The sequence below is a fragment of the Phyllosticta capitalensis genome (genome assembly GCF_038381095.1).
Source record: "Phyllosticta capitalensis strain CBS 128856 chromosome Unknown BKA78scaffold_4, whole genome shotgun sequence".
NCBI lineage: Eukaryota > Fungi > Ascomycota > Dothideomycetes > Botryosphaeriales > Phyllostictaceae > Phyllosticta > Phyllosticta capitalensis.
The window spans coordinates 2,308,296-2,331,315 of NW_027117442.1; the positions used below are offsets into that span (position 1 = coordinate 2,308,296).

Here is a 23,020-nt window from a genome sequence, read left to right on the forward strand (position 1 = left end):
ACCGTGCATTTTTCCCATTGCCAAATAAATAGAGAAAGGGAATAAAGGCAAGTTCTTTCTTTCTGTCTTCTGCAAAACGCCGGTTGTGATGCAATATGTGGCCGCACCTTTGACCACCTGGCAAGAAGAGCTGTCCTCTCAATCAGCCCTTTCCAATCTCTTCAACTTGGGCTTCATATCCTCCATTTCGTCCAGCCCATCCATTTATCGCTTCCTCGGCATGAAAGGGTCTGCCTTTTTCCGCTTCGCCGGGATCATGCGGGGCTTGGGCGGACCCGAAGGGACTGTCGGAGCTCCGCCCGCGCTACCACCAGGAACAACAGCAGTGCCTTGTACACGAGCTCCGTTGCTCGCGGATCTCGCGCCGGCCGGAGTGCCAGGGCGAGACGTTGAGGCTGAAGCTGGGAGGGAAGAGCCCTGCGCGCTGTTGCTGTTGCTGCGGTCTTGCATCTTGACGTCACCATCCGCGTCCGCGTCGTTTTCGGACTCGTGATTCGGAGGTTCGTCGAAGAAGTCGGCCCAGGGGTCGTCGTTGTCAGCAACCTTCTCCTTCTTTGGTGCTTTGTCGTATGCTGATTCGCCGGGCTCAGTCTTGATCGCCACATTGGTCTCTGGAGGCTCCTGTTTGATTGCCATATCGGTATCCATAGGCTCTGTCTTGATCTCCTGCTTGATGGCCGGCTGCTCAGTCTTGACAGCAGCGCCGTTGCTACCAGCGCCCGTAGGACCCAGGTAGCCCTCCTTTGGCGCCGGGAAGTTGGTCGAGTGCTGCCTCAGCATGCCAGTCAAGTCACCTGTCGTGTAGCGGTCCCTCTTCTGAGAGTCCTCAACTAGCTTGCGCCAATACTCGCCTCGGATCAGACTCTGAGAGTTGCCCAGAACCCAGAGCGAGCTCTTCGCACGGGTCAGACCAACGTTCATACGACGAATGTCCTGCAAGAAACCAATGCCGCCGGCGGGACTAGCTCGGACGCAGCTGAAAATGATTACTTCACTTTCGCGACCCTGGTACGCGTCGGTCGTGTTGAACTCGACGTTTTCAAACACTCCGTTACCATACTTGCGCGAGAAGCGGTCCTTGAGCTCACGAAGTTGGCTCTTGTAAGGCGTGATGATGCCAATCTTGCCCTTGAAATCGTATCCGTTGTCGTAGTCTGACATGAGGCGGTTGTAGAGCTGCATTGCGACTTCAATTTCGGCAACGTTGATGAGCGAGTGGCCCTTGGGGGCGGCTGAGTGTTGACCTTTGACATCAAAGAAGCGGTAAGGAGCGAGAAGAGCACTTCTGTGCCAAGGTCGCACTCTCAAGCCTGCCATATCGGGACCGTCCAAGAGACGTCCGTCGTAGAATGTTTGACTTGGAAACCAACTGATCTCGGGATGCATACGATATTGCGTGTCGAGAAGATGCACGTCGTCAGGATGGTTCATTTGCATACGAACGAACAGCGATTGCTCATACTGGAAGCGTGCTGCTTCTTTCGAGAAGACGGTGGGTGGAAGTTGCTTCGGGTCACCAACAAGAATGGCCTTCTGGCATCCGTACTTGAGCGGGATCAGTGCACTCATTTCCACACACTGCGCCGCCTCGTCGACAACGACCGTCTCGAACTCGATGTTGAGGTTCTGGAACATCTCGTGGCCGGATCCGCTGAGTGTAGCACAAATGACGTGAGCATCATCCAAGACCTTCTGCTGAGCTCGCTTCCGGTCGAGCTCATTCTGGCGGCTCATGTTGCTCTCGTTGTCTTTGGCACTGTCGATCTGCGCGCCGAGCTGAGTCTTGGCTCGGCGAAGGGCGTCAAACTGGTCCTTGAGCTCGACTCCCTCCTGACCCTTGATTTCGCCAGAGTCAAGCTTTGCACGCGCCTCTCTGAGCTTCTCCGAAACCTTCTGATGCTCTGACATGAGGTTGCTCGTTGTTTCGCGAGCATTGCTTGTCTTCTCAGGGTTGAGGTTAAGACGGGCATTGACAAGCTCATCCAAGGTGACGTCCTTTACATTGGCATTCATGGCGTCGCTGCGACCCAGACGCACGACTGAAATCTTCTTGTGCTGGCCGCTTGTTGTCTTGACACCCTCCTTGAAACGCATGACAAGTTCATCGACAGCAGCGTTACTGGGCGCGCAGACAAGCAGCTTCTTAGGCGCAGATTGATTCATGCGGGCCTGCAGTGGATCCACGCTGGGTTTGCTGATGACTGTAGCGTTGCCGGACTTCAAGCTATCCGTAAGCAATGCACCCACGATAGCAACGATGGTCTTGGTCTTTCCAGAACCTGGTGGACTGTGAAGCAATTAGCGCACACCTCTCTAAAGATTCGCCTGGGAGACGTACCCTTGAATCAACGTAAAGGCATCATTGTCCACCGCACTCCTGACCGCCTTGGCCTGGGCAACGTTGAGGTTGTAATTAGTGACCAGCGGGTTCAGCTGCTTCTCGTTGTACTTCAGCAGCGGACTGGGCTTGGCTTTGCAAATCTCGTCGCACAAGTCGTAGTACTGGAGACTGTTGAGCGCTCCAAATTCTCTCTCTAGCGGCGTGATGCTCTGGATCTTGACCCCAAACACGCTTGCATTGGGCACCAGGTGCTGGAGCAAAGGACCATGCATCATGCGGTACAAGACCTCCAAGTGCGCCTTTTTGCGTGTGATGCGATATACGCGGGCAAGGCAATGCGGAGCATCGCGACCAGACTGAGAGGCTGGCTGTGGTGCTTTCGACAGGAGACAAATGTCGCCTTCCATAATGTTGACGTCCTTGTTCGCGACGTGGTCTAGGGTTGTGCTGAGTTCGATGAAAGCATCCACATTCGAACGATTGACCACCTTCACATTATAGGGCTTGAAAGTGCCTTCCTCCCGATCCTTGACAAATCCTTGCCACGCTTCCAGGGTGAGAAGAGGCAAGAAGGTGTTTTGGTAATCGAAAGACGATTGAAACTTGTTCGGCACCTTGCTGTAAATGTCAGGGCGCGAATTTGGCGGAAAGTCGCCGTCGTGGAAGAAGTCCCACGCGAGGATGGTCTTGTGCAAAGGAGACAGGTCAGGCGCCAATCTTGCACGCATGTCCTTGAAAGACCGCACCACTTTTTTCTTTTTGACCGGAGCTTGTGCCATCAGCGGGAGCTTCGCCTTCGGCTTCGGAACCTTGACAGAAGGACCAAAAAGCTCAGCATCTATTTCGTCCTCGTCCGAGTCCTCGCTCTCGCTGGACGAGACCATGACACCATCGCCTTTAATGCTGTGGTCTTTGCCTACAACACCGATGCCTTTGGTGCCAGTGCCAGCCTCTGTGCCCAGCAGTGGTATGTTCCTCTTGGCGCGGCGGACTGCCTCTGCATTGGCCTTTCGCATGGCCTCCTTTTCGAGCTCGCGCTTCCTCATGAACTCGCTCCGGTCAGGCTTCACTGGCTGGGGCACCGGCACCTTCTTCTTCTGCTGGACGGGGACCTGCCGTTGCTTGGCAGCTTGTGCCGCCTTCCATGCCTGTGCGGCCTGCGTGTTTTCGGAGAGCAAGCTCTGGAGACCACCTTCCGAGTCGTCGGCCTCCGAGCTTCCTGGTGTTGCAGGCTTGGTAGGACCACTCTTCGCCCACGTAGCCAGAGTTCCTTGCTTTGCCTTGGCTGAGGCCCTGTCTTCCTTCTTAAGGGAGACGCCCAAATGAGCCTCGAGAGCTCTTTCGAGCTGAGCCTGCTGTTGTGGGGTGAGCTTGGTTCGGACGACACCATCAATGACCTCCTTGATGAAGAGCCCGGCATTCTTAGTAACGTCAATCTGCACTTCGCGCAATTGACCAAGCATCTTGCTTGTCAAAGCCACAGCCTTGCTGATGAGGTACTCGTCGCGAAGACGTAAGAATTGAATCATGTGGTCCATGGTGATTTGCGGGAGCTTCAACAGCTTTCTGAGGTTATTTTGTGCCGACTGCCCGTCACGATCTTGGCCTTGATTGAGCGCAGCGCCGAAGTGGACGTATTGATCGTAAAGCACGTCGACAAAATCCATAGTGTCGCGGCAAAAGTTCATCATCTTTTCTTTGTCGTAGCCCCTGAAACTCCAACTTTCAGTGTTCTTGAAGATTGTGATGAGAACGTTCCACATGGCGAACCAGACGCGCTCGGCGGCTTCTTTTTGCTGAGAGTCCAGTTCCTTGGTGCGCAGAAAACCATCTCCTGGGCTGCAAAGCGTATCGATGATGTCGGTACACAACTTGAGCGTGCTGGGCATTGGCGCAAAAACATTCCTCTGGGAAATCCTTCTCAGAGACGACTCGACGGCTTTCAGAGAGTTGTGAAAGAACGCGGTGATCACATGAGCCAGTGCATCCCTACGGTCGCTTTTAGAGCTGACCACCTTGAGAATCTCAATGGCTGCCTGGCGGGGCTCTGCTTCGGAGGAGAAAAGATGCACAATGATCGAACGTGCGGCGTCGCTATCATCAAAAAGCTTGTCCAAATCGTTGGGATTGAACTCCGAAACGCGCTCGAGGATATTTGTGACGGCCTTTGAGATGCTGTAAAAGGCATTGTTCCACCAATTCTTTTCTTTTGACGTTGGTGTACCGGTTTTGGTATAGAAGTTCTCCATGCCAACCAGTTGGCTGGCGCCCATGAGGGCCGCTGCGGACAGATCGTTGTCACCAGGCTTGACCGCCGTGGCGACTTCTTCCCAGATTGAGGAGATCTCGGCCTTGAGGTCGTGATGGAGCTGCTCGTTACGGAGCAGGATTTCTCGATCAACGTCTAATGATAGACAGTCGAGGGACAGGGTGTAGCGGATAACACCCGTGCCGAGCTCCACAAGCTGTGGCTGTGAGATACTTGCAGCAACCCGAATAGTCGCCAGTATGTCCTCAATGTGCAGCCTGATGAAGTCCATCATGTCCAGAACTGTTGCATGCCCGACGAAAGATGAACGAGTATTGCCTTCATTCAATCTTTGCAAAGCGGACAACAGCACTTTCAAACCAAGCTCGTAGCAGTACGTCCTGGATGCCTTGGAATACTTGTCTTGCTGAAATCTGGTGAGAAGCTGATGAACAAGCGAGCGACAGGCCGGTGTCTGATTGGAGGGTTTGATGGATGCGAAGAACGGCGTGACCCAGCCAAAAATCTCATCCAGTGGGTGCCTTCCCGAGGCATCCTGCTTGCCGGCACGGAGCAGGATCTGTTCAAGGGTGGGATTGTTCAGAATTTGCTCGATGATTGTGACTGGCGAAATGGCACCCATCGCGTCCCAAAAGTCGACGGGGGACTTTTCTAATAGCAGCTGCACAGTTGAGATCAGGTCATTGAAACCAGAAAAGTTGAACTGGAGGTGCTCCAGCGTCAGCTTGCAGATATCAATCTTGATGGCACGCAGCGAGTGCGTGATCAAGTCCTTGTCCAACTTGTTCACGATGATCCTGGCGCCGTGCCAGAATGATGGGAGAAAGTTCGCGTCCAAGCACGAAAGCTGAACACGCACCAGAGCGTCAAAAAGCGGCTCATGCACAACGGCTGCGAATTCCTGCTTGGTGGGTGGCCTTTTAAAGTTCTTCCATGATACGCTCGCCCATGCGAAGCGTTCGCTGACGGGGCTGAACAGGAATCGCGTCATAGCAGTGGTGTATACACCCAATCTCAAGCGCTTCTTGGTCTGGACCATGGCGAAAGGCTCGTCAAAGTGCTCTCGCAAGATCGACTCGTTCTTCAATATCGCGTCGCAGCTGAGCGATTCAAAAAGAGCGAGTTGGCCCTCTGTCTCCAGTACACCAATACCACGTTCCCCGGGGGGAGTAGACCTTAGTGCCTGAGCAGCTTTGTCCAGCTCAGAAGTGATCCGGTCAACGTTGATGGAGTCGAACGTCGCCATGAAATTCGCCACTTCTTCTTCATCATACTCCTCATAGAGCCTGTGCTTCAATTCGCTTCTTGAATTGTGGTATACCCTGATGCAAACATCGCAGACCGACATGTTGTCTCTGAGACGGTCCCTTAGCCAATCTTGATACGGCGCAGCATCGGGACCGTCGAATGCGAATATTGGCAGGCATTCTAGAACAAGATTTCTCTTGTCTTGTGCGTGTGCAACCTTTTCGAGCCGCTTGGCTTTCTCCTCTTCAGTCTCATCGTCAAGAAAGAAGTAGACGTCTTCGTCAAAGTAGTAGCCGTCTGTGTCTTCGGGTGTGCGCGGACAAAAGAGATGTTCTTGCTCGCGAAGGGTCTGAAGCTCTCTGTTAAGGTAGCATGATCAGTGGAATCCCCAAGTATATCATGTCGATCTTCGTCTCATTCCCCAGCAACGGCATACCTGAGCTTTTCCACGAGCACCTCACCCATTTTGATTCTTCAAGACCTGTGGGATTGATGGTGCCCGTCTCTGATTGTAAGAACGAAATGAGTGCCGTAGCTTAGTGTCTTCAAGGGCGACAAGGACGGATTATATCATCATCGCTCTCCTCCAGCTGCGTCTAACGAATGTTGAAGGGCCACGGCGAACTTTGGGCGAACGGGCCCAGGCAGTGCTGGTGATTGCCCGGAAAGCCAGGCAGTCAGAAGTGAAGAATACGGGCACTCCGAGTCGGTGGGAGCTAGACGCGTTGTAAGGAAGGTGAGGAGTTGGCGCAGGGAAAGTGCGGGTTGAGGTGGAGCGTTCGGCGGTGCAAGCGGATTTCGTAGAGGCTGGCGGCGGTCGCAGGATCTGGGCGAGAGAAGTTTGTTCAAGCGGGTGACGAGCGTATCTGTGTAAGGGCGCAGTTCACTGAGGATCAGCTTGCAGGCGCTCAGCGTAAAGGGCGTTTGCAAGAGAGGTGCAGAAGATGTCAAGAGTGTATGTACCGCGGCCGAGGCAACCCTGTCGAAATGCGCGGCGTCGCGGAGGTTCGCGTCGCGGGCGCGCCAAGGAAACTCCGATCGGGCGCTTGGGCCCAGGTATCGCGCTCTCTCTCTGGGCTCGCAGCTCGGGCACAATGGATGGAATGGAAGCTGGCAGCCTCCACCATTTACACAAGGAAATGTGAGCACAGTGTTTCATCAACCATACGCAAAACTGCTTAGTCTTTTATTCAACAGTCTCAGGATGTTCACAAAATTCTCAAAGGATTGTTCAGCAGCGCTCAAAACCCGAATGCAAGTCAAGTCATCAATTGATTCATCATTCCGAAGCCACTTCTGCTCGCTGGAATACACGCTTCATCTAAGACCATTGGCAGCCGAAACCAGTGACGGTCAAACAAAAAGGAGCGCGCCATGTATAAAAAGCACTTTTGTGCCATCCGTCTATGGAAAAAGACCGTCAAGGAAACCGGCGCTCAGCTATCTGAATCGTAGTGCGACTATAGGAAGCAGGGAAGGTATTGGAGCCGTGTGGGCGTCCAAGAGACTGCGAAGAGGCCAACCAGGACAAGGTAGATGAACAAAAGGGAGTGGTGCTGTTCCAGGGCGCTAAGAGTACAGAAAAGCTGAACACTCGACTTTGATGGCGCAGCAGACCGCCAACAGTTGAGAGACCCGACAGGAGGTGGAAAACAAAAAATATCGAGAAAGCCCAAAAGAGAAAGCCCAAAAGACCTGGTATACGCTTCAACGCCGTGCTCTACATGGTATTTGTCTCTCGAGCCAGTCCCAATTGAAAAAGAGCAAAAAGCAGGCCCATACAAAGGCTCCGCTCTGGTCAAACCCCATAAAAAAGAAAACTCCGTCCCATGAGTGTGTCTTGAGAAACAAGAAACGAAATCTTCGACGTTCGACATGCTGGAGAAAAGAATCATGCTGACATTATGTACGGCGCTTTTGAACAGGTAGCAGTGTCGTTACCGTGCCACCCCGATCTCGCTTTCATCGGCTTCAGGACAGTCGTAGAATGACTGACTGCTCTCCAGTCTTGAAAGACGTGCGGCAGACGTAAAGTCTTGACTCGCTTCAAAACTTGTGCGTAGCCGATCCATCGATTGCCGTGCGCGATCAAACGACGGGCGGGCCCGGTCTATCGACGTCCTGCTGCTGTCTCGGTGGTTATAGACAGGGAGCGTGTTATCCGGCCACGAGTATCTCGGGCCGGTGTAGTTGGTGCTGTCGCTCCCGTTCTGACTCCGTGGGTTGTGCGTTGTCGCGGTTGGGGCGACGGAGGGCGGATAGATTGGCCGCTCGTCGTCGGCACCATGAAAGCTAGACGTCGCGTTACGCTCTGGTTTCCCGACTTTTGAAATGTCAGACGAGGACAGAGAATTTACCTTCTCTGGCTCAGCTGGAGGGGGCGGAGGGATGAAGGTGTCCGTGTTTTTGAGGTAGTCAAATCTACCTTGGACAACCTGTTCCCTGATGATGTCAACGTCCAGAGGGTAGTAAATCTTTTGGATCGACTTGACCACGAATCTGGGAAGAAGACACATGACAGTAATCAAGAAGATTGCCGCCCAGAAGCTCAGCTGGCCGTAAGTTTGAACCGCAGCCTTGTAGAAAGTGAAGCCGGCCGTGAACGAGGTGTAGATGCCCGTCCAAGTCCAGATCAACAGGATACTGATGGCCACAATAAGTAGCATCAGCCAGTCCCAACGGTACGTGTTCATCAGCATGTAAATGTTGACGACAATGACTGCAGTGGTGGCAATATAGATACCCATGCGTTTGGTGTCGGCAACATCCAAACCGTTAGAGCTGTTGAATGTTGCCGGCGAAAACATCATGTAGACCATGAAGAACACAATGAGGGACTGGTAGAGTCCGTCAATCATGTAGCTCCTGTTTGGTGTTAGTAAAAGGTTACCGATTCATGGCAATCGACTTACCAAAATTTGGTCTGAGTCCACTCCAGGCGCTCAATGCCTCTTCGGTACAGCTGTGGGACGGCCAGTGAGACTTTGTCATCGACGTCCTGATCAAGTACACCCATCAGGATGACAGGCAAGGAGGTAAAGGCCAAGTTGTACATGATGATGTACGTGTAGTCGAAAATGTAGGCGCAGTCGAAGTTGCAGTAAATCTGGTACCAGAACAGGGCGAAGGTCCACACAAGGTTCTTGTAGAAGAAATTGGCAATCGTCTCCGCCAGCCTACGGTAGGACCAACGACCGTGGACAAGCACCAACCGAGTAAGGAAGCGAAACTGGCCGATGGCAAAGTCCGAAGACATAACAGCCTGACGACCTTCTTCACCAGCAATACCAACACCAACATGAGCCTCTTGAATCATGGCCACGTCGTTGGCTCCGTCGCCGATGGAGAGAGTAAGGCAATCCAAGCCGTTCTTGACCATTTCGACGACTGCAGCTTTTTGACTTGGGCTGACGCGACAGCAGAGGACAGACCGGCATTGTTTGCAAAGAAGCAAAAACTTTCGCTTCAAGTTTTCGTCCAAGGCCATCTTCAGGGAGTCTCCATCGATGACTAGGGCGTGGGTCGGGTCTGGCGGTTCGTGGTTCGTTTGCGCTGCCTTGAGCTCCTCCTCTGAGCCAGTCATGCCGAAAGTGGCAAGATGCTTGTCGAGTTCTGCCTCTGCTTTCTCGATATCGTTTTCGTCCAACTTCAGTACGATAAGATCCATGTCGTTGTCCAAAAGGTTGCAAGAGAAACCAATGTTGATGGCTGTCTCAACCTTGTCGCCAGTCAGGACCCAGAGCTTGATGCCGGCCCTTCCGAGCAGTGCTATTGCATCCGGGACACCTTCCTGCAGACGATCTTCAATCGCAGTTCCTCCCAAGAGCCATAGGTCGCGTTCAATCGAGTCAGAGACCTCTTCGAGCTTCTCTTCGCGGTCCGTAACAGCAGCGGCGGCAAGGTCGTGACGTTTGTTCCACTCCTGGTACTCCTCCTCGGAGATCTCTTTTTGGGCGATGCACAGCGTGCGCAGACCTTCGCGGGCGAACATTTCAAGATGCTCGGCGGTGTCCTTCCGCAATTGCTGTTGCTCACCTCTTCTGAGCCTCGAGTAGATGATGCTGTCGGCTCCCTTGCAAAACAAAACGATTTTACCATCGGGCATGCGCATAATGGCACTCATGCGCTTCCGCGACGAATTGAACTCGAGCGTGTTGAGAATCTGGTACCTGCGTTCCTCGCCCATGATGTTGACGATCAGGCTATCGTCCTCACGGCCCAAGACGGTGAAACCTACGTCGCGAGCGGTTGCAACGAGGGCAGCTTCATCGGGAGACTGGGCCTTGAATTCGATCTTGGGGGGGTTTCCCGGAGTTCTCTCGGTGATGACAGTGTGACAGAGGGCCAAGGCCAGCATGAATTTCTCGTTAGCTCGTCTCTGCTCTTCGCCGGCTTCTCCGCCCAGGTCGGCGACAAAGTCGGGTGCAACAAATGTCACCTCGTCGTCGCGCAGATAGGGGTTGTCGTGCTGTCCACGAAGCATTTCCAGCATCTTCAACCGATCCTGGTCAATTTGCGCACGTGCGCGAGCACCCTCTTGCTCGACATTGACTCCCTGTCTCCGTTGCAGGCCAGCTTGAGCTTCCGTGTACGCTTCGCCGTAGGGAACACCATTAATGGTGCATTTCTTGAATTCCATGACGTTTTGAGTGAGAGTTCCGGTTTTGTCGGAGAAGATGTATTCAATTTGGCCTACATCGTCGGAAATGTTCCAGGATTTCGGCGTACACGGGTAATCGAGCTTTTCGTAGTACATGCCGACGTCGTTGTAAATGAAGATGGCTTGGGCAGTCCGAATAATCTCCAATGTTATGTAGAGCGAAATTGGGACCAAGTTCTGGAACAGGATGACGGCCGCCCAGAACGTGATGAAGCCGTCTAGCGGCGGGGACCCTCCATAGGAACCGAATTCGAAGAAGTCCAGCGAATTTCCTCCTTCAGCCCAGGTTACGCCTTGGACAATTCCGGAGACAAGGCACATGAAGAAGAGGATAATGAAATTGTAGATGACGTTCCAATTCAGGTCCTTGGAAATCTTAGCCCTCTTGCTAGGCGTGATACCGGAGTTGAGCATAATCTTGGATTCCTCTCCGGTGAACATGACGATGCCGAGGACCCACTCCGTGTTTCGCAGGCTGCAACCTCTCAGGAGCATATTGTTGATACTGATCGGCTCGGCCATTTGGGCTCCTGGGTCGTTTGGATCTTGCGGGTCGCGTTGTGACCAGCGAAGAACTCCAGAGTAGGCGTACAGGTTGGCGTGCGGCGGTTCGCTCTCGATGGAAAATTCAACCTTCTCGCAATGCCTTGCGTGCACAACCTTACGGCCAGCATGCAGCGCCTGCCGGACCTTCAAATTGGTTTCACCATCCAAGTTCTTCGTCTCAACATAGCAAGCTCCGTCAGGGTCGGATGTTGAGAGAACGACAATGTCGGCCGGAATCTGCTCTTCGTTGTAAAGGCGCACAAAATCTCCGACTTGAACATTTTTCCAGCTGTCCTTCTTGAATCTTGCTTTCCCAGGTCCTTGGCGGAAGGGATTCAGTACACTGCCCCAGAACCTCTGCGGCGGCTCGAATGAAACCTTTTCTCCGGATGGTCCTGGGCGAATTGCCTCGTGTGTTACGGTGTCGAGCCCGGTCGAATCGTGCGTTCCGTGGACTGGCTCCATTGGGATGACATCGCCGTCGTCGCGAGCCACGTATAAGTTCCGGTGGGACATGAAAGAGGCGCGCTTGGTGTCCATTGACGGACGTTCGTCCATGGCCCTCTCGGCATAATTCTTTCCTTTGCCATCCTTCTTCTCTTTTCGTTGCTTCCACAGCTTCCACAAGTAGGTAACGGCGCGCGTGTTCGCCTTCTTAAATCTACGCCACGCAGAGATGTGGTCCTCGGCCGTGTTGACGTTGTCGTAATCGACGAGGCGATGCACCGGGGCATTGTTGAGCTCGTTATCGAGGACTGTTCTTCTCCAATCCTCAATTCCGTCTTTTATGGCTGTGACGACGAGGATTACGATTAGGGGGACAGCATTGAGGGCAGGGTTTGATGCGCCGAAAATGGAAAAGGCCTAGAGCGATTTCAGTATGAGGCCGCGTAAGCAGGTCAGCGAGGAGAGATGTTGACTTACGCCGAGAATGATAATGAAGGCAAAATAGACGTTGGCAATGTTGTGGAATTGGAAATAGAGGTTTTTGGGTATAAAGGACAGGGGAGTGTATTTGGCGGTGCGGATCTTGTTGCGCACGTAGGTAACCTTGGGATGGCCTTCTTCGTCCCTGGCTTCCGGGGGCAGCGGGATGTTGAAGTAGACGGTCCGCCCTGGTTCGCCATCTTCGCTATGGGACGAGTCGGAGGTGGTGTTTTCCTCGCTAGGCGGGCGACCGTGTTCTTTTGAGCCGTCGTCTCCGTCTTCTGGATCCTCTCTCTTTTCATTGTGATGGGACAAACTGAGGCGCTTTTGCAGGCGGCCAAGGACGGATTGGCGTTTCCTGTCGCCCTGAGCGCCTGGCGCGCGGCTCGTGGCCCAACGTATCCGCTTGACGGGAATGGAGACCTCGCTGTCCTTGGGGACGTGTTGGACGGCCATTGTTGTTGATGGCAGGCCGAGTGAGCGGGTCCGGATGACGAGGAGCTGGGCGATCAGCCGGCCTCAGCCGGAGAAGATGGTTCGGTGCGCAGAATGGCGAGCGACAGCAGCGTGCAGCTTCGCGGACAGAGTCAGGGAGTGAACCGGGGGGCTCAGGAGGGGTGAGAAGTAGCGAACGGCGGTGGTGCAGAGGTTGCGTGTCGAGGAGTTATGGAGGCGCGCGCGGCGGCGGCGGAAGTGGATTAGGCGGGAATTAAGGCCAGCGGTTGGTGTCAGCAGTGCGAGGAATGTCTCTCGAGGGCGGCCGGTGCAAGGTCGGAGGGACGCGTTTTGAGCGGGACAGGCAGATGGGGATTGGCAACGACGTCAACAGGTGGATGATTATTGAAAAAGAGGAAACGGACGGCAGCGGGAGATGACTCGTTGGGGGCAACGCCGGGTGTTTAGGTGTGAATAGTGAAGGTGGTGATGGCTTGACCTGAGGCGTTCTTGAGGCCGGGCGCCCGTCCGCTCTCTGTCTCCGCTGACTCCGGGACGCAGCTCGCCCGCAAGGCCGTGATGCCGAACTCCGGACAGTGCCTACACAACTTACACATAAGCAGGCTGGGCCTTTGTGTTTTGCACGCGCTTTATTACTTTTTGCTCTCCGACGGCCTTGAAACCAGGCAGCTCCTTGCTGCGCCGCCATCCAACGGACGACGTGGAGTTTCGCCGTCTTTTTTCCCTTTTATTGTTCTTGACTTGTCCCTCGCAGAAGATGCCAAAGTACCTGGTACCTGTGGGTCCCCCGCCGTGTCATGTAACGATCTGTCGTCAATCCTCTAGGTGCTGCTCCAGATTCACCTTGCACCAACGGCGATCAGAGGGTCCGTCGGCGGCTCACCTTAGCCTCAGTAAAGGGGCACAGCCGGCACGCTGGGGGCTGCTTCACCCAAGCCTCACAGGTATTTTTACTCTCTGTTCCGTCAGCTTACCAACCGCACCTGGCTTAACCTACAACCCTCCCACGGCCGCATCCGCCCTCGGCCGCAGCCAAGTCCAAGTGACGTCTCGCGCGTCCACGCCATCAAACACAGGAGCAACGCGAGACTGCACGCTCTTGGCCTTATAATTTCGCTCCCCCCTCGGCTGACTCTGCCTCGGTCGTGCTGCCCTGACGATCGCTCGCTGAACGACTCGTCGAAACGGGCTCGTCATCACTCTCGGTCGGCGATCCTGCTGCTGTCCGTCCGTCGGGAGTGCTACCACAATGTGAGAGGGTGCAGAAGTGCAGACGTGCAAGGCGCAAGCCTACCCAATTGCAGCTGTGGCTTCTAGCTTGACACGCTGGCCGGCCCGGCTTCGCGCGGCACTCGCCGGATGTTTTGGCTCCCGGGAGCGAGCGCCGCCGCTGCATTGCGGACTTGGATCATAGGTAGTCAGCATCACCACCCAACTTGCGCCCGTGTTTCTCTCGTCCACTGCCAATTGGAGCAATTAACTTGGTGGATGCCTGCGAGATGCATCTTCATGACGTATTGTCAGCCCTGATTTTGCTCGCCGACCAGAATTGTCCGTAGTCCAGTAACAACTAAGACACCACTTCACCGCCCAGGCCTTGCACGTGCTTTGGTGTTTTCGCGTTTGCACTCCGCCTGTCGCCTCCCGCCCAGTACCACCCAAGCCAACTCTATTTCAATAGCTATCAGCATCACAATGAAACGCAATGCCAGCATCGCCGATTTTTTCAAGCCCTTCCAGCGACCCAAGCAGTCGCGCTTGAATTCCCAACAATCCAGCAGTATGGACACCGTCGACGCGTAGTCGCTTTAGACCGACAAAGGCTGACATCGTCTCCTCAGACTCAACCACTTCATCTGCACCCACACGCGTCTCGCAATTGCCCACCCCAAAGCCAACGCCGACAGTCAACACGCCGTCCGAGACTCACTTGACGAGTTCAAATCCCGCGCCCGCCTCATCGCCTCCTCAAGACTCGTCGGTCCCCACAACTCGCGTCGCATCCCCTTCCTCCCCCCGCCATAACCCGTCTACGACCCTCGATCCACCGCTACGCTCAGACGCAGACGCGCCTTCATCAGGCATGGCGCGCCCCGATCGCACAAATACAGACGCATCTCCCGAGTACGCGCGAAAAGGCAGCGCGAGCCTGTCCTTCTCCTCGCTACCACCGCTGTCCCAAACCTCGACCACCTCTTCAAGGCGCGTAGTCAAGGATGGTATGGAGATAGTCAGAACATCCGACAGTGAGGAGGAATCGGACTCGTCTTTGGAGGATTTGAGCGTTCTCCTTGCCTCAAGGAAACGGTCAGCGCCTGCCGAACGACCTCCGTCAAGACCATCAGTGTCCCCTCCAGACAATGGTAGAAAGGATTACAATTTCAGATCTCATGCCAAGCGACCAAAAAAGATTGAAAAGCTCCTTCCAGCTCCTCCCAAGTACAAAATGTCACTTGCGGCATTGGCCAAGCAGGCGGGCAAAGAAAGGGCCGCTGAAGAAAAAACTCGGGAAACCCAAGCTGCTATGGAAGAGCTGGAGAAGCTTTTGGAGGATTCCGCACACGGCGAACTTACCGAGGAAAATATGGTGCAGGCTGTAGGCAATGCAGATAAAGCCAAGAAAGCAAGAGATGCATTGGAGCGAACTGGCGCATTTGAAAGGGTGGAAGTATGGCGCTTCTTTGACACGTGTCGGTCTACAAAACCAAGACCGTTTCCCGTCGCAAGCCTACCCTCACAGGGTTGGCAAACTCTACTGAAAGGTGAACCTTTTCGTTCGGCACTCTGCAAGTAGCCCAGTCAAGATTCTGATGCCTCCCAGATACTGCTACTCGCGAGAGTGCCGTGCACTCAGGGTTCGTGCAGGCTGGGGTTGCCCGCAGTGCTCTGCCCGATGAAGTTATTTCGTGGATCGTGGATGAAGGTACAAGACATACGTGCCCTCGCAACCAGTCTTCAACTAACCAAACTAGTCTGCTTTGGCAAGAAGGCTGCGCTCAAATTCCCCTGCCTGCGTATTTTAGAGGTACGTTAAACAGCGCAAGTGAGGCGGAGCCGTGCTAATGTGAGAAAGTCTTCGACTGCACAAGTTCGAAGTCTGCTGGGAGTGTCTCGAATACGGCAGCTGTTCAGCCAGGTAGGAGCCAAAGTGAGCACGACAGGCTCCAATGACTCTATGGTCAATATCGCGCCGACTCGCGTAGGAGAAGACGGTCAGTTGTGTTCTGCAATCAATTGGACGTTGCTAATTTGCAACAAAGATCCCAGACCAGCACCTCCAGCTGGGCTCGAGTGGTTAGTTCGACTGCTTCGCCAATCGGCGCCACAGTGAGTTTTTCTTTCTATACTGCGGTTCGGTCGACTAACAAAACCATTAGTCTTGCCCCAGAGGCTCTGGAATATGGTCTTGAGGTTCTGATGCGCGTCAACTTTGACGACAGCGTCTTGAATGACCTGGAACTCCAAGCTCTGAGTAGTGACGCCATAAGTGCTTTCCTTGCCACGTTTAATACGTCTTTCGACACAATCGCTCGCCGCACATACACTTGTCTTCATGAGCATCCGGTTCTTCAGTCTCAACTGATTGCATCTCTGCCCGCCCACACTCCAGTCGAATGTAATTTCCGTCGCCGCCTTGCGCTTTGCTTTTTCCTCCAAAACAGCAACGCTGCCCTGACTATGCCTCTGACCTCGCGGGCTTTTCTGGAATCGATATTTGCCGGCATTTTCAGGACAAACCCTAGGTTCCAAATCAGCGCCTCGACTGACTACGCCGCTGTCTCTGCAACGGCAGACATCCTTGACGTGGCATTCGAGGATGGCTTTTCAGACCTCTCCTTTCTCACGCAACTTGCTTCCATCCCTCGCAAACTCGTTCTCCAAGACGCGGAGGCCAAGGCTGTTCGCCAAGAGGCGCGTCTTCTCGAAGATGAGTTCAACGCGGGCATTGACAAGTTTGTGCGGCTGCTCGACCACGTCAATGGGCAAGTGAGGAACGGTCACGTCGAGAAAATGACCCAGGCCGTGTCCAAGTTGACACTCGAGCGTGTGAAGCACCGGGTGGAGTACGGGGTCCGAACAAGACAGACGAGTACAAAGGATCCATTCCAGGAAATGTTCCAAAGCTCGGGGCTGATGGAGAATTGGATCACAAGAGAGAATGGGGTTGAAAGTAATGAAGAAGGCGACGATCAAAGCAAGGAGCGGAGCGGCAAGAGAGTGTCATTCGCGGCTGCGGAGACGAATGGTGAGGTTAGCGGCGACTCGGGGAGTGCGACGCCGAATGGAAATGACACAGCGGAGGATAAGGAGCCGACGTTGAACGGAACGGCGCACATACAGCAGGAGGAAGAGGAGCCGGGTCCAAATGACGCGTCCGATGATCAGAACGATCCTCAGCCGGCGCCTTGACACAGACAATTCTAACGAAAATATCCTTCCCAAATTTCAAGACACCTACAACGCCCCAAGAAGTTTGTGTGTTCGCTCCAAACACATCACGTAATGCACTTATTCTGGGATACTTTGACGGACCCGTCACGTCAGTCTCGGTCAGCGACACTGTCATCACGAACCTACGATCTCGCTTACGACCTTTGATCCTCCATGAGAATCCTACGCTTCCGATTCCCTTCCGATTTTTCGCCTGTTCATACCGCTCCTTTGCCACCCTCTACCACTGCATCTTACCAGGAAGTAATGTCGAATTCGCTGTGCGTCTTCGCCGCTTCTCCACCAAGTCAGACGGAAGTGTGGAATTGAGCCTGTACTTTGGATGTACAGCTGCTTGAAGCTCGGCGCCTAGGCTCATGGTGTTGATAACGGGCTGTACCTAGGCCAAATCAGTATGTATGTACCTTGTACAATAACACTCGGAAATCTCTGTAAGTGATCCTTGATAATCATGGACTTCGCCATCACCCGAGTGCTTGCGAAGGCCGCCTCGATTTTTGATTTATGAAGGGCTCTTCGATACCATGTCGCCATATTGATGGCTATACGCACCTTACTTCCCAACCTTGTTGAAGATCACCGCACTCCCACACCACCGACTTCGACCCCCTATCCCCGGTTATGCCTCCCAACCCATCCCTAGTAACACACGCGCCCTAAACACCCCAAGTCGTCAGTTTTGTCCACCGCAGAAGCACAGTTTCGCCTCATTGTTTGGGCATCTGCACACTCACACACAGAGTGTTGGATGGAACGGGACGGTCGATGGGGGGAGCGATATATACGATGGCTAAGCAATATCGGTCCAATCACGTGCTGCTTCATGCGCCGCCTCGTCATTCTGCTGTGGCATGTGAGGGGGTGGCCAGGGGGTAGGCGGATAGTAGGGGGTGCGTCCCTGTGAAAGGGACGCGGAGGATGAGGACTCCCTGTGCACGTGCACTGGGACTTGAAATTTATCTATGTTAAAATGATGGCTGTGCTCGAGGACTCCTTGTGCGTGCGCAGTTGGACTTGAACTTGATCATATTAGAAAGATAGCGGCGCTCGAGGACTCCCTGTGTGCGTGCATTTGGACTTCAGAATTTGAAGTTGAAGAGTTCGGATGGTCGTCTGAGGACTCCTTGTGCGCATTGATTTGGACTTCTAGTTTCAAAGGGCTCAAATAGATTAGTCTTGACATCTCCATATCAAAAAGGATGGCCGCACCTGAGGACTCCTTGTGCGTGCAAGTCTGGACTCTGGACTTTGAGTTTTGAAGGAATTCAAGCACGGCAGGAACACAAGAGACAGCTAAGCAACAAAAGTACTGGCTCCTAGCCAGGGGATATCTCATTAACCACAGACAGGTACAATACACGCACACATACATCCGTCGAGACCCTCAAACCGCGATCCCGTTTTGCTCCTTTGGCTGCACCGTCGTCGTCCCCTCGTCCCCATGTCCATGGACGTGCGCATGGCCCACCACGCGCTCCACAACCATGTCGACCTCGCCCTTGCGCATCTCCTGGCCTCTGTACTTGCGCTTGCCCCTGACGAGCCAGTCCACAGTAATAATGACGCCAATGACGCCATACACGGCGCAGACGTAATTCATGTTACTCGGGACGACGGGCATGCTGTAGGGGAAGCTGAACATGATGAGCGTAAAGATGGTGTACGCAAGCAAGACGTAGTTGGAAAAGTGGCCAAAGGGGCCGAGCCAAAAGGGGCCGTGTGGCACGTTGTTGCGGCCGCGCACGAGCTGGCAGACGATAGGGATGGCGTACGAGATGTACAGCAGCACGATGCACGCCGTGACCATGCTGTTGAAGGCTGTGTATGAGCCTAGGTACAAGCAGCCCACGGCAGCGACGATGACGCAGCTGAGTATGTGCGCATTCAGCGGCACGTCCAACGCCGGGTGTACATTCGAAAGGTAACTGTGTCCTGGGACGCCGCGATCGCGCGCAAAGCTCCAGCACAGTCGGCTCTGCCATGTGTGGCTGGCGGTCAGGCAGCCGATGCCGGTTGCGATGATAAGAGCCTCGAGCACGATGGCGCCGGCCTTGGATCCCAGAGCGGCGTAGAAGAGCTCCAGGATCGGCACGCCGGTCGAAGTGTCGACCAAGTCCTGGAACGGCCCTACGATGCTGAAAAACATGCTGATGGCGAAGAACCAGCTCGTTACGAATCCGATGGCGACTGTGCCCATGATGGCGATGGGGATCATGCGTTCTGGGCGTGCGACCTCCTCGGACAGGTGGGTTGCGCAGTCGAGGCAGGCAAAAGCCCAGTTGGTGTTGACAAGTCCGACGATGAAGGCGATACCGTTTTGCGACCAGCCCGTGTTGTTGATGAAGGTCGCAAATACAAACTGCGCGTCCTGGTGCGTTGGTGCTTTGGCTGGCACGGCCACCATGATGATGAAGAAGGAGAGGAGCGAAGTGTACAGTGAGATGCTGGCGACGGTGGGTACAATCTTCCCGACTGTGTTGAAGAAGAAGCAGAAGATGTTGACCACCTGGTAGGCAACAAAGGGATGCCAGCTCTTGATTTCGCTATGTTGAACTTCGTCAGTTTGACTCTCGCAGTAGGAGTAACTTGGGTCTTACAAGTCTGGATGAGACAGCTGCCAGCATCCAACGAGCGCACTTCCTACAGCCAACGCAATACTCGCACTGGTAAACATGGCACCGGCCCAAGCAAACCAGCCGGTCAAGTATGATGCAAAGTTGGCATACTTCTTCGGTGCCAGCTCATTCGCCCAAAAGTATTGCCCTCCGGAATTGGGCATGGCACTCGCCAACTCGGATAGCGAGATGCCAACGCAGACAGAGATCAGACACACAATGATGATGCCGTAGATGATGAGGACTGGGCCTCCCGAATTGATGCCCGCCACCAGGCCGGCCGAGATGCCGAACCACGAGTTGGTCACCGAAAAGCCCACGCCCAGCACGCTCCAGACGGAAAAGTTCCGCTGCATGTCCTGCGTGTAGCCCATTTCCGCCAGCTTGGCCGCGTCGGCGTCGACGACGGTCCCCTTTTCGAATGACGGCGCTCGCGCCGGCGACGATTCTTTGATTTCGCCCATCTTGACCAAGCTCTTTCCAATCCTTCTATCCAAGGCCGCTGTGCTCTGGTGTTGAGTCAGAGGGAGTCTGCCCTCTTCGTTACATGCAGCAATTAGATCAAATCCAGTCCCGAAAAGGCGCGGCAGGGTTCGGTCATCAGAGGGAGGTGGTAAACCAGGCGCGAGACTGGAGACGACAGCGCGAACAGAACAGCAGCAGTCTGCCGTATATCAGAGAGTCCGAAATAGGCATGTCTGTCCGGGGCTGCATTCAAAACGACGTCGATATAAAGCTCGAAGCTACACCCCGCGCCGAGCGTGATAGCGTCCGAATCGAAGCGCTCGAAAAGGTCGAAAAAATGCGAGTGCCTTTTCGATAACCCCGCCGCACTTGAGCCAAAAAGAGGATCCGCGCCAAACAACGAGGGCCTGCGTCGGCTCAATTGCAATCAGCATCTATCTCTGGCCAATCACGTCGCGGCCCGCGGCACCCCGTTGGTGCTGCCGGATAGTTTGAAAGTCGAGGGTCACGGCCGGCCCGTGGACAACGTTGCGCAGACGGCAAGATGATGCTCGCGATAGGCAAGGATACGCTGCGTTGCGATTGGGTCAGATTGTTGAGACTTAATCGCTCCCGATTCGGCATCATCACATGCCGTCACTCCCGTTTGGGAAACTCTTATGGCTTCGGTTGTGGTGCAACACTGAACGACGCTCTCAAAACCCAGTGCTTTGCATTGACGGAGAACAAGCCTGCTGGAGATAAGGCATCGAAATGCTCATCCAACGGTCTTCGTCGCTGCCCTCGATCGACTGTTGTTCCAATTTTGGCGGTGCATTTGTCGCGCTTGCACGCGACAGTGCCGCTGAACACCTTGCAGCGAATCGTAGAGCGTTTGTAGAGTGTGGGAGTTTGCGCCTGCGCGGAAATTAGAACGGTATGCAGACAAGAGGAAAGCGTAGTTGGGACCGAGTTGTCATGAGCTGGGTTGGAAACGTGGAAGTGACGCAATGCAGCGGCCTCGGTCAAGAAGCCAAAAATTGGCAGGAGAATGAGTCAAACTGCGCATCTCGGTAGCCTAGGGCAAAGGAGAGGATGAACAAAACTCGAATGAAGGTTGAAGGTCGAGTGTTACGGAGCGGGTGATGTTCTGATGTGATCAGGAAGTCGCTGGTTTTATACGACATGCGCGGACCCCTAGCCTCATTCGGCAAGTAGTCTGATCAAATGAATATAGGCGAGCCGAATGCGCTTCTCGGAGGGCTGTGGATCCAGATGCTGACATTCGAAGTGCAGCAAGCCCATGACCAAGCTCCCCTTTATTTACAGAGGACTGGAAAGACACTCCGAGGACAGAATTGCCATTCTCGTGCACTGTGTATGCTCGGGATCGTGTTCGGATAGACAGTCCACCAGGCTTCCCCAAACACTTCATCAAATTGACGACGAGTGAGTTTTGAGTCCAGCAGAATAGACTCTTGACCATCCACTTCTATTTCTACAGATTTCTCAAGCACAAATATAGTACAGGATCAAGGCCAATGCGCCATTACATTGAAGCCCCATGGTGGTGATGGCTCTGATAATTTCGAGAAGGACGAGCAAAGCAGCGACAACAAGCGCGAGGAGAGAAGCGCCCTAATGATTCCCCATCATCAATCCACTTTTTCAAGCTCAAGAGACGCCCACTCAACGCTCTTTGGATGATGTCGGGCACTCCACCGTTCTCAAGCACCGATTTGTGCCTGTGCATGGTCGAGGAGCAGGGTGTCCGTTTTTGTCGATACATTGGCCATTCGTGCAGACGATATAATCGCCATTGGTAAGTCCCCCGTAGCAGATGACTGAGCGTTTCTCGAGGTTGACATGGTGTTCCTGTTGTTCCCGTGCGTCGGTCAGCAAAAACTGATCCTTGGGAGAAGAAAGGTGGGGAGCAATACCATGATTTCATGAGACAAAGGCGCAGCCTCAACCAAGAAGAAAAGACCCAGCGCGAAGAAAAGAGTGAACGGAGTGGCACGCATGCTGTCGATGAATGGAAAGAGTGGACAGAGCAAAAGAATGTATTTGTTGATAGTATTCTACAAGATTGTAAGGCTGAAGGCCGTCGATGTATTTAAACCCACAGTACATCGGCACTTACACAACTGCCGAAGAGTCAAATGATACGCCAGTCGGTACTACAAATACAAATCTGCTGCTCAAACAGCCACAGATTCTAATGGCGGCATCCGAATCCGAGCACGTTGCGCATCGCGGCGCTCTTTCAAGCGTTGTAGACATTGTCGCATACCGCGTGTGCTCGGGATCGTTCGTGTTCGGAAAAGGGGTCGACGAAACTCGACGCCATGTCATCAAGTTCTCAAGCCTCCAAAGAGAATCTGCCTTTTTCGTGTCAGAAAGGTGTTTTGTGGAGAGCAACATCATCGATGACGATCGAGTTCTCGTTGACCGTAGCGGCAGACGTTTCGCGACATTGTACAACGTGGTGTGCCTGGACGGTAGTTGGAGACGTGCCCGATCACCGGTTGCACCCAAATATATTGCAGGTCGTCAACGGTCAGGGAATGTGAAAGGACGTACCCTTTTCTCCACAACGCGCTACTGTTGAAGACTCGCCGCCCACCCCGGGCACGGCACTTGCCTCTCACAATAGTTTGATTTTGAGCATGGGCGAGTGAGAGCCTGGCCAGCTGAATTGTAACATTTGCCGCTGTCCAAGCAGGCAGTAATGTCGCCGTTGAGTGCCCCGTAGCAGATGGTGGAGCGCTTTACGAGCTTGAATCGTTTCTACGCGTGGGTTAGCAACATGCAATGGTCGGGGGAAGGGAGTGAGAGAGGCCATACATTATCGCCATGAGGCTGACCGCCATGGGGCAAAGCCGCAGCCTCAATCAAACAGCCAAAACTCAGGAGCAAGAATAAAGTGATGATGGTACCGCGCATCTTGACCAATAGAGAATCGAAGCGAACGAATAAAAGAGCGAGGGCGACCAGTCAAGGCACGCTGAGCGGTATTTTGGTCTTGGAAGTGGGAAAAAGCAGTACGAAGACTGGCTCCT

General features: G+C 53.9%; 5 protein-coding genes across 5 annotated transcripts; 1 reads left to right on the forward strand and 4 right to left on the reverse strand.

The window, feature by feature from the left end:
• Window positions 1-86: 86 nt before the first annotated feature.
• On the reverse strand, window positions 87-6,777 carry BKA78DRAFT_368940 (SEN1 N terminal-domain-containing protein). Its single transcript, XM_066892650.1, has 3 exons — window positions 6,295-6,777; window positions 2,339-6,217; window positions 87-2,287 (listed from the first exon to the last, which is right to left on the reverse strand). The coding sequence occupies exons 1-3, from the start codon at window positions 6,321-6,323 to the stop codon at window positions 205-207; spliced, it is 5,991 nt and encodes a 1,996-aa protein (XP_066745776.1). The 5' UTR covers window positions 6,324-6,777; the 3' UTR covers window positions 87-204.
• Window positions 6,778-8,455: 1,678 nt separating this feature from the next.
• On the reverse strand, window positions 8,456-12,825 carry BKA78DRAFT_123094 (phospholipid-translocating P-type ATPase domain-containing protein). The gene is made up of 2 exons (XM_066882467.1): window positions 11,989-12,825; window positions 8,456-11,928 (listed from the first exon to the last, which is right to left on the reverse strand). The coding sequence occupies exons 1-2, from the start codon at window positions 12,445-12,447 to the stop codon at window positions 8,767-8,769; spliced, it is 3,621 nt and encodes a 1,206-aa protein (XP_066745777.1). The 5' UTR covers window positions 12,448-12,825; the 3' UTR covers window positions 8,456-8,766.
• Window positions 12,826-14,142: 1,317 nt separating this feature from the next.
• On the forward strand, window positions 14,143-16,857 carry BKA78DRAFT_352204 (uncharacterized protein; the record flags this gene model as incomplete). Its single annotated transcript, XM_066891309.1, has 7 exons — window positions 14,143-14,227; window positions 14,289-15,137; window positions 15,269-15,370; window positions 15,420-15,472; window positions 15,521-15,659; window positions 15,708-15,774; window positions 15,825-16,857. 7 exons carry the CDS (start codon window positions 14,143-14,145, stop codon window positions 16,855-16,857), a joined length of 2,328 nt encoding a protein of 775 aa, XP_066745778.1.
• A 954-nt stretch (window positions 16,858-17,811) lies between these two features.
• Window positions 17,812-18,696, reverse strand: BKA78DRAFT_312427 (uncharacterized protein; the record flags this gene model as incomplete). Its single annotated transcript, XM_066888303.1, has 1 exon — window positions 17,812-18,696. A coding segment is annotated over exon 1 (343 nt), but the record flags the coding sequence as incomplete, so codon positions are not given.
• On the reverse strand, window positions 17,812-20,051 carry BKA78DRAFT_281541 (amino acid/polyamine transporter I). Its single transcript, XM_066885633.1, has 2 exons — window positions 19,497-20,051; window positions 17,812-19,442 (listed from the first exon to the last, which is right to left on the reverse strand). The coding sequence occupies exons 1-2, from the start codon at window positions 19,976-19,978 to the stop codon at window positions 18,284-18,286; spliced, it is 1,641 nt and encodes a 546-aa protein (XP_066745780.1). The 5' UTR covers window positions 19,979-20,051; the 3' UTR covers window positions 17,812-18,283.
• Window positions 20,052-23,020: the final 2,969 nt, after the last annotated feature.

Coding starts and splice junctions, on each gene's coding strand:
- BKA78DRAFT_368940 (XM_066892650.1), bottom strand. CDS start 6,323: ATGGGTGAGGTGCTCGTGGAAAAGCTCAG. Junction 6,218..6,294: donor GTGCTCGTGGAAAAGCTCAG/GTATGCCGTTGC, acceptor CTACCTTAACAG/AGAGCTTCAGACCCTTCGCG. Junction 2,288..2,338: donor GCCTTTACGTTGATTCAAGG/GTACGTCTCCCA, acceptor ATTGCTTCACAG/TCCACCAGGTTCTGGAAAGA.
- BKA78DRAFT_281541 (XM_066885633.1), bottom strand. CDS start 19,978: ATGGGCGAAATCAAAGAATCGTCGCCGGCGCGAGCGCCGTCATTCGAA. Junction 19,443..19,496: donor CAGCTGTCTCATCCAGACTT/GTAAGACCCAAG, acceptor AGTTCAACATAG/CGAAATCAAGAGCTGGCATC.
- BKA78DRAFT_123094 (XM_066882467.1), bottom strand. CDS start 12,447: ATGGCCGTCCAACACGTCCCCAAGGACAGCGAGGTCTCCATTCCCGTC. Junction 11,929..11,988: donor CCTTCATTATCATTCTCGGC/GTAAGTCAACAT, acceptor AAATCGCTCTAG/GCCTTTTCCATTTTCGGCGC.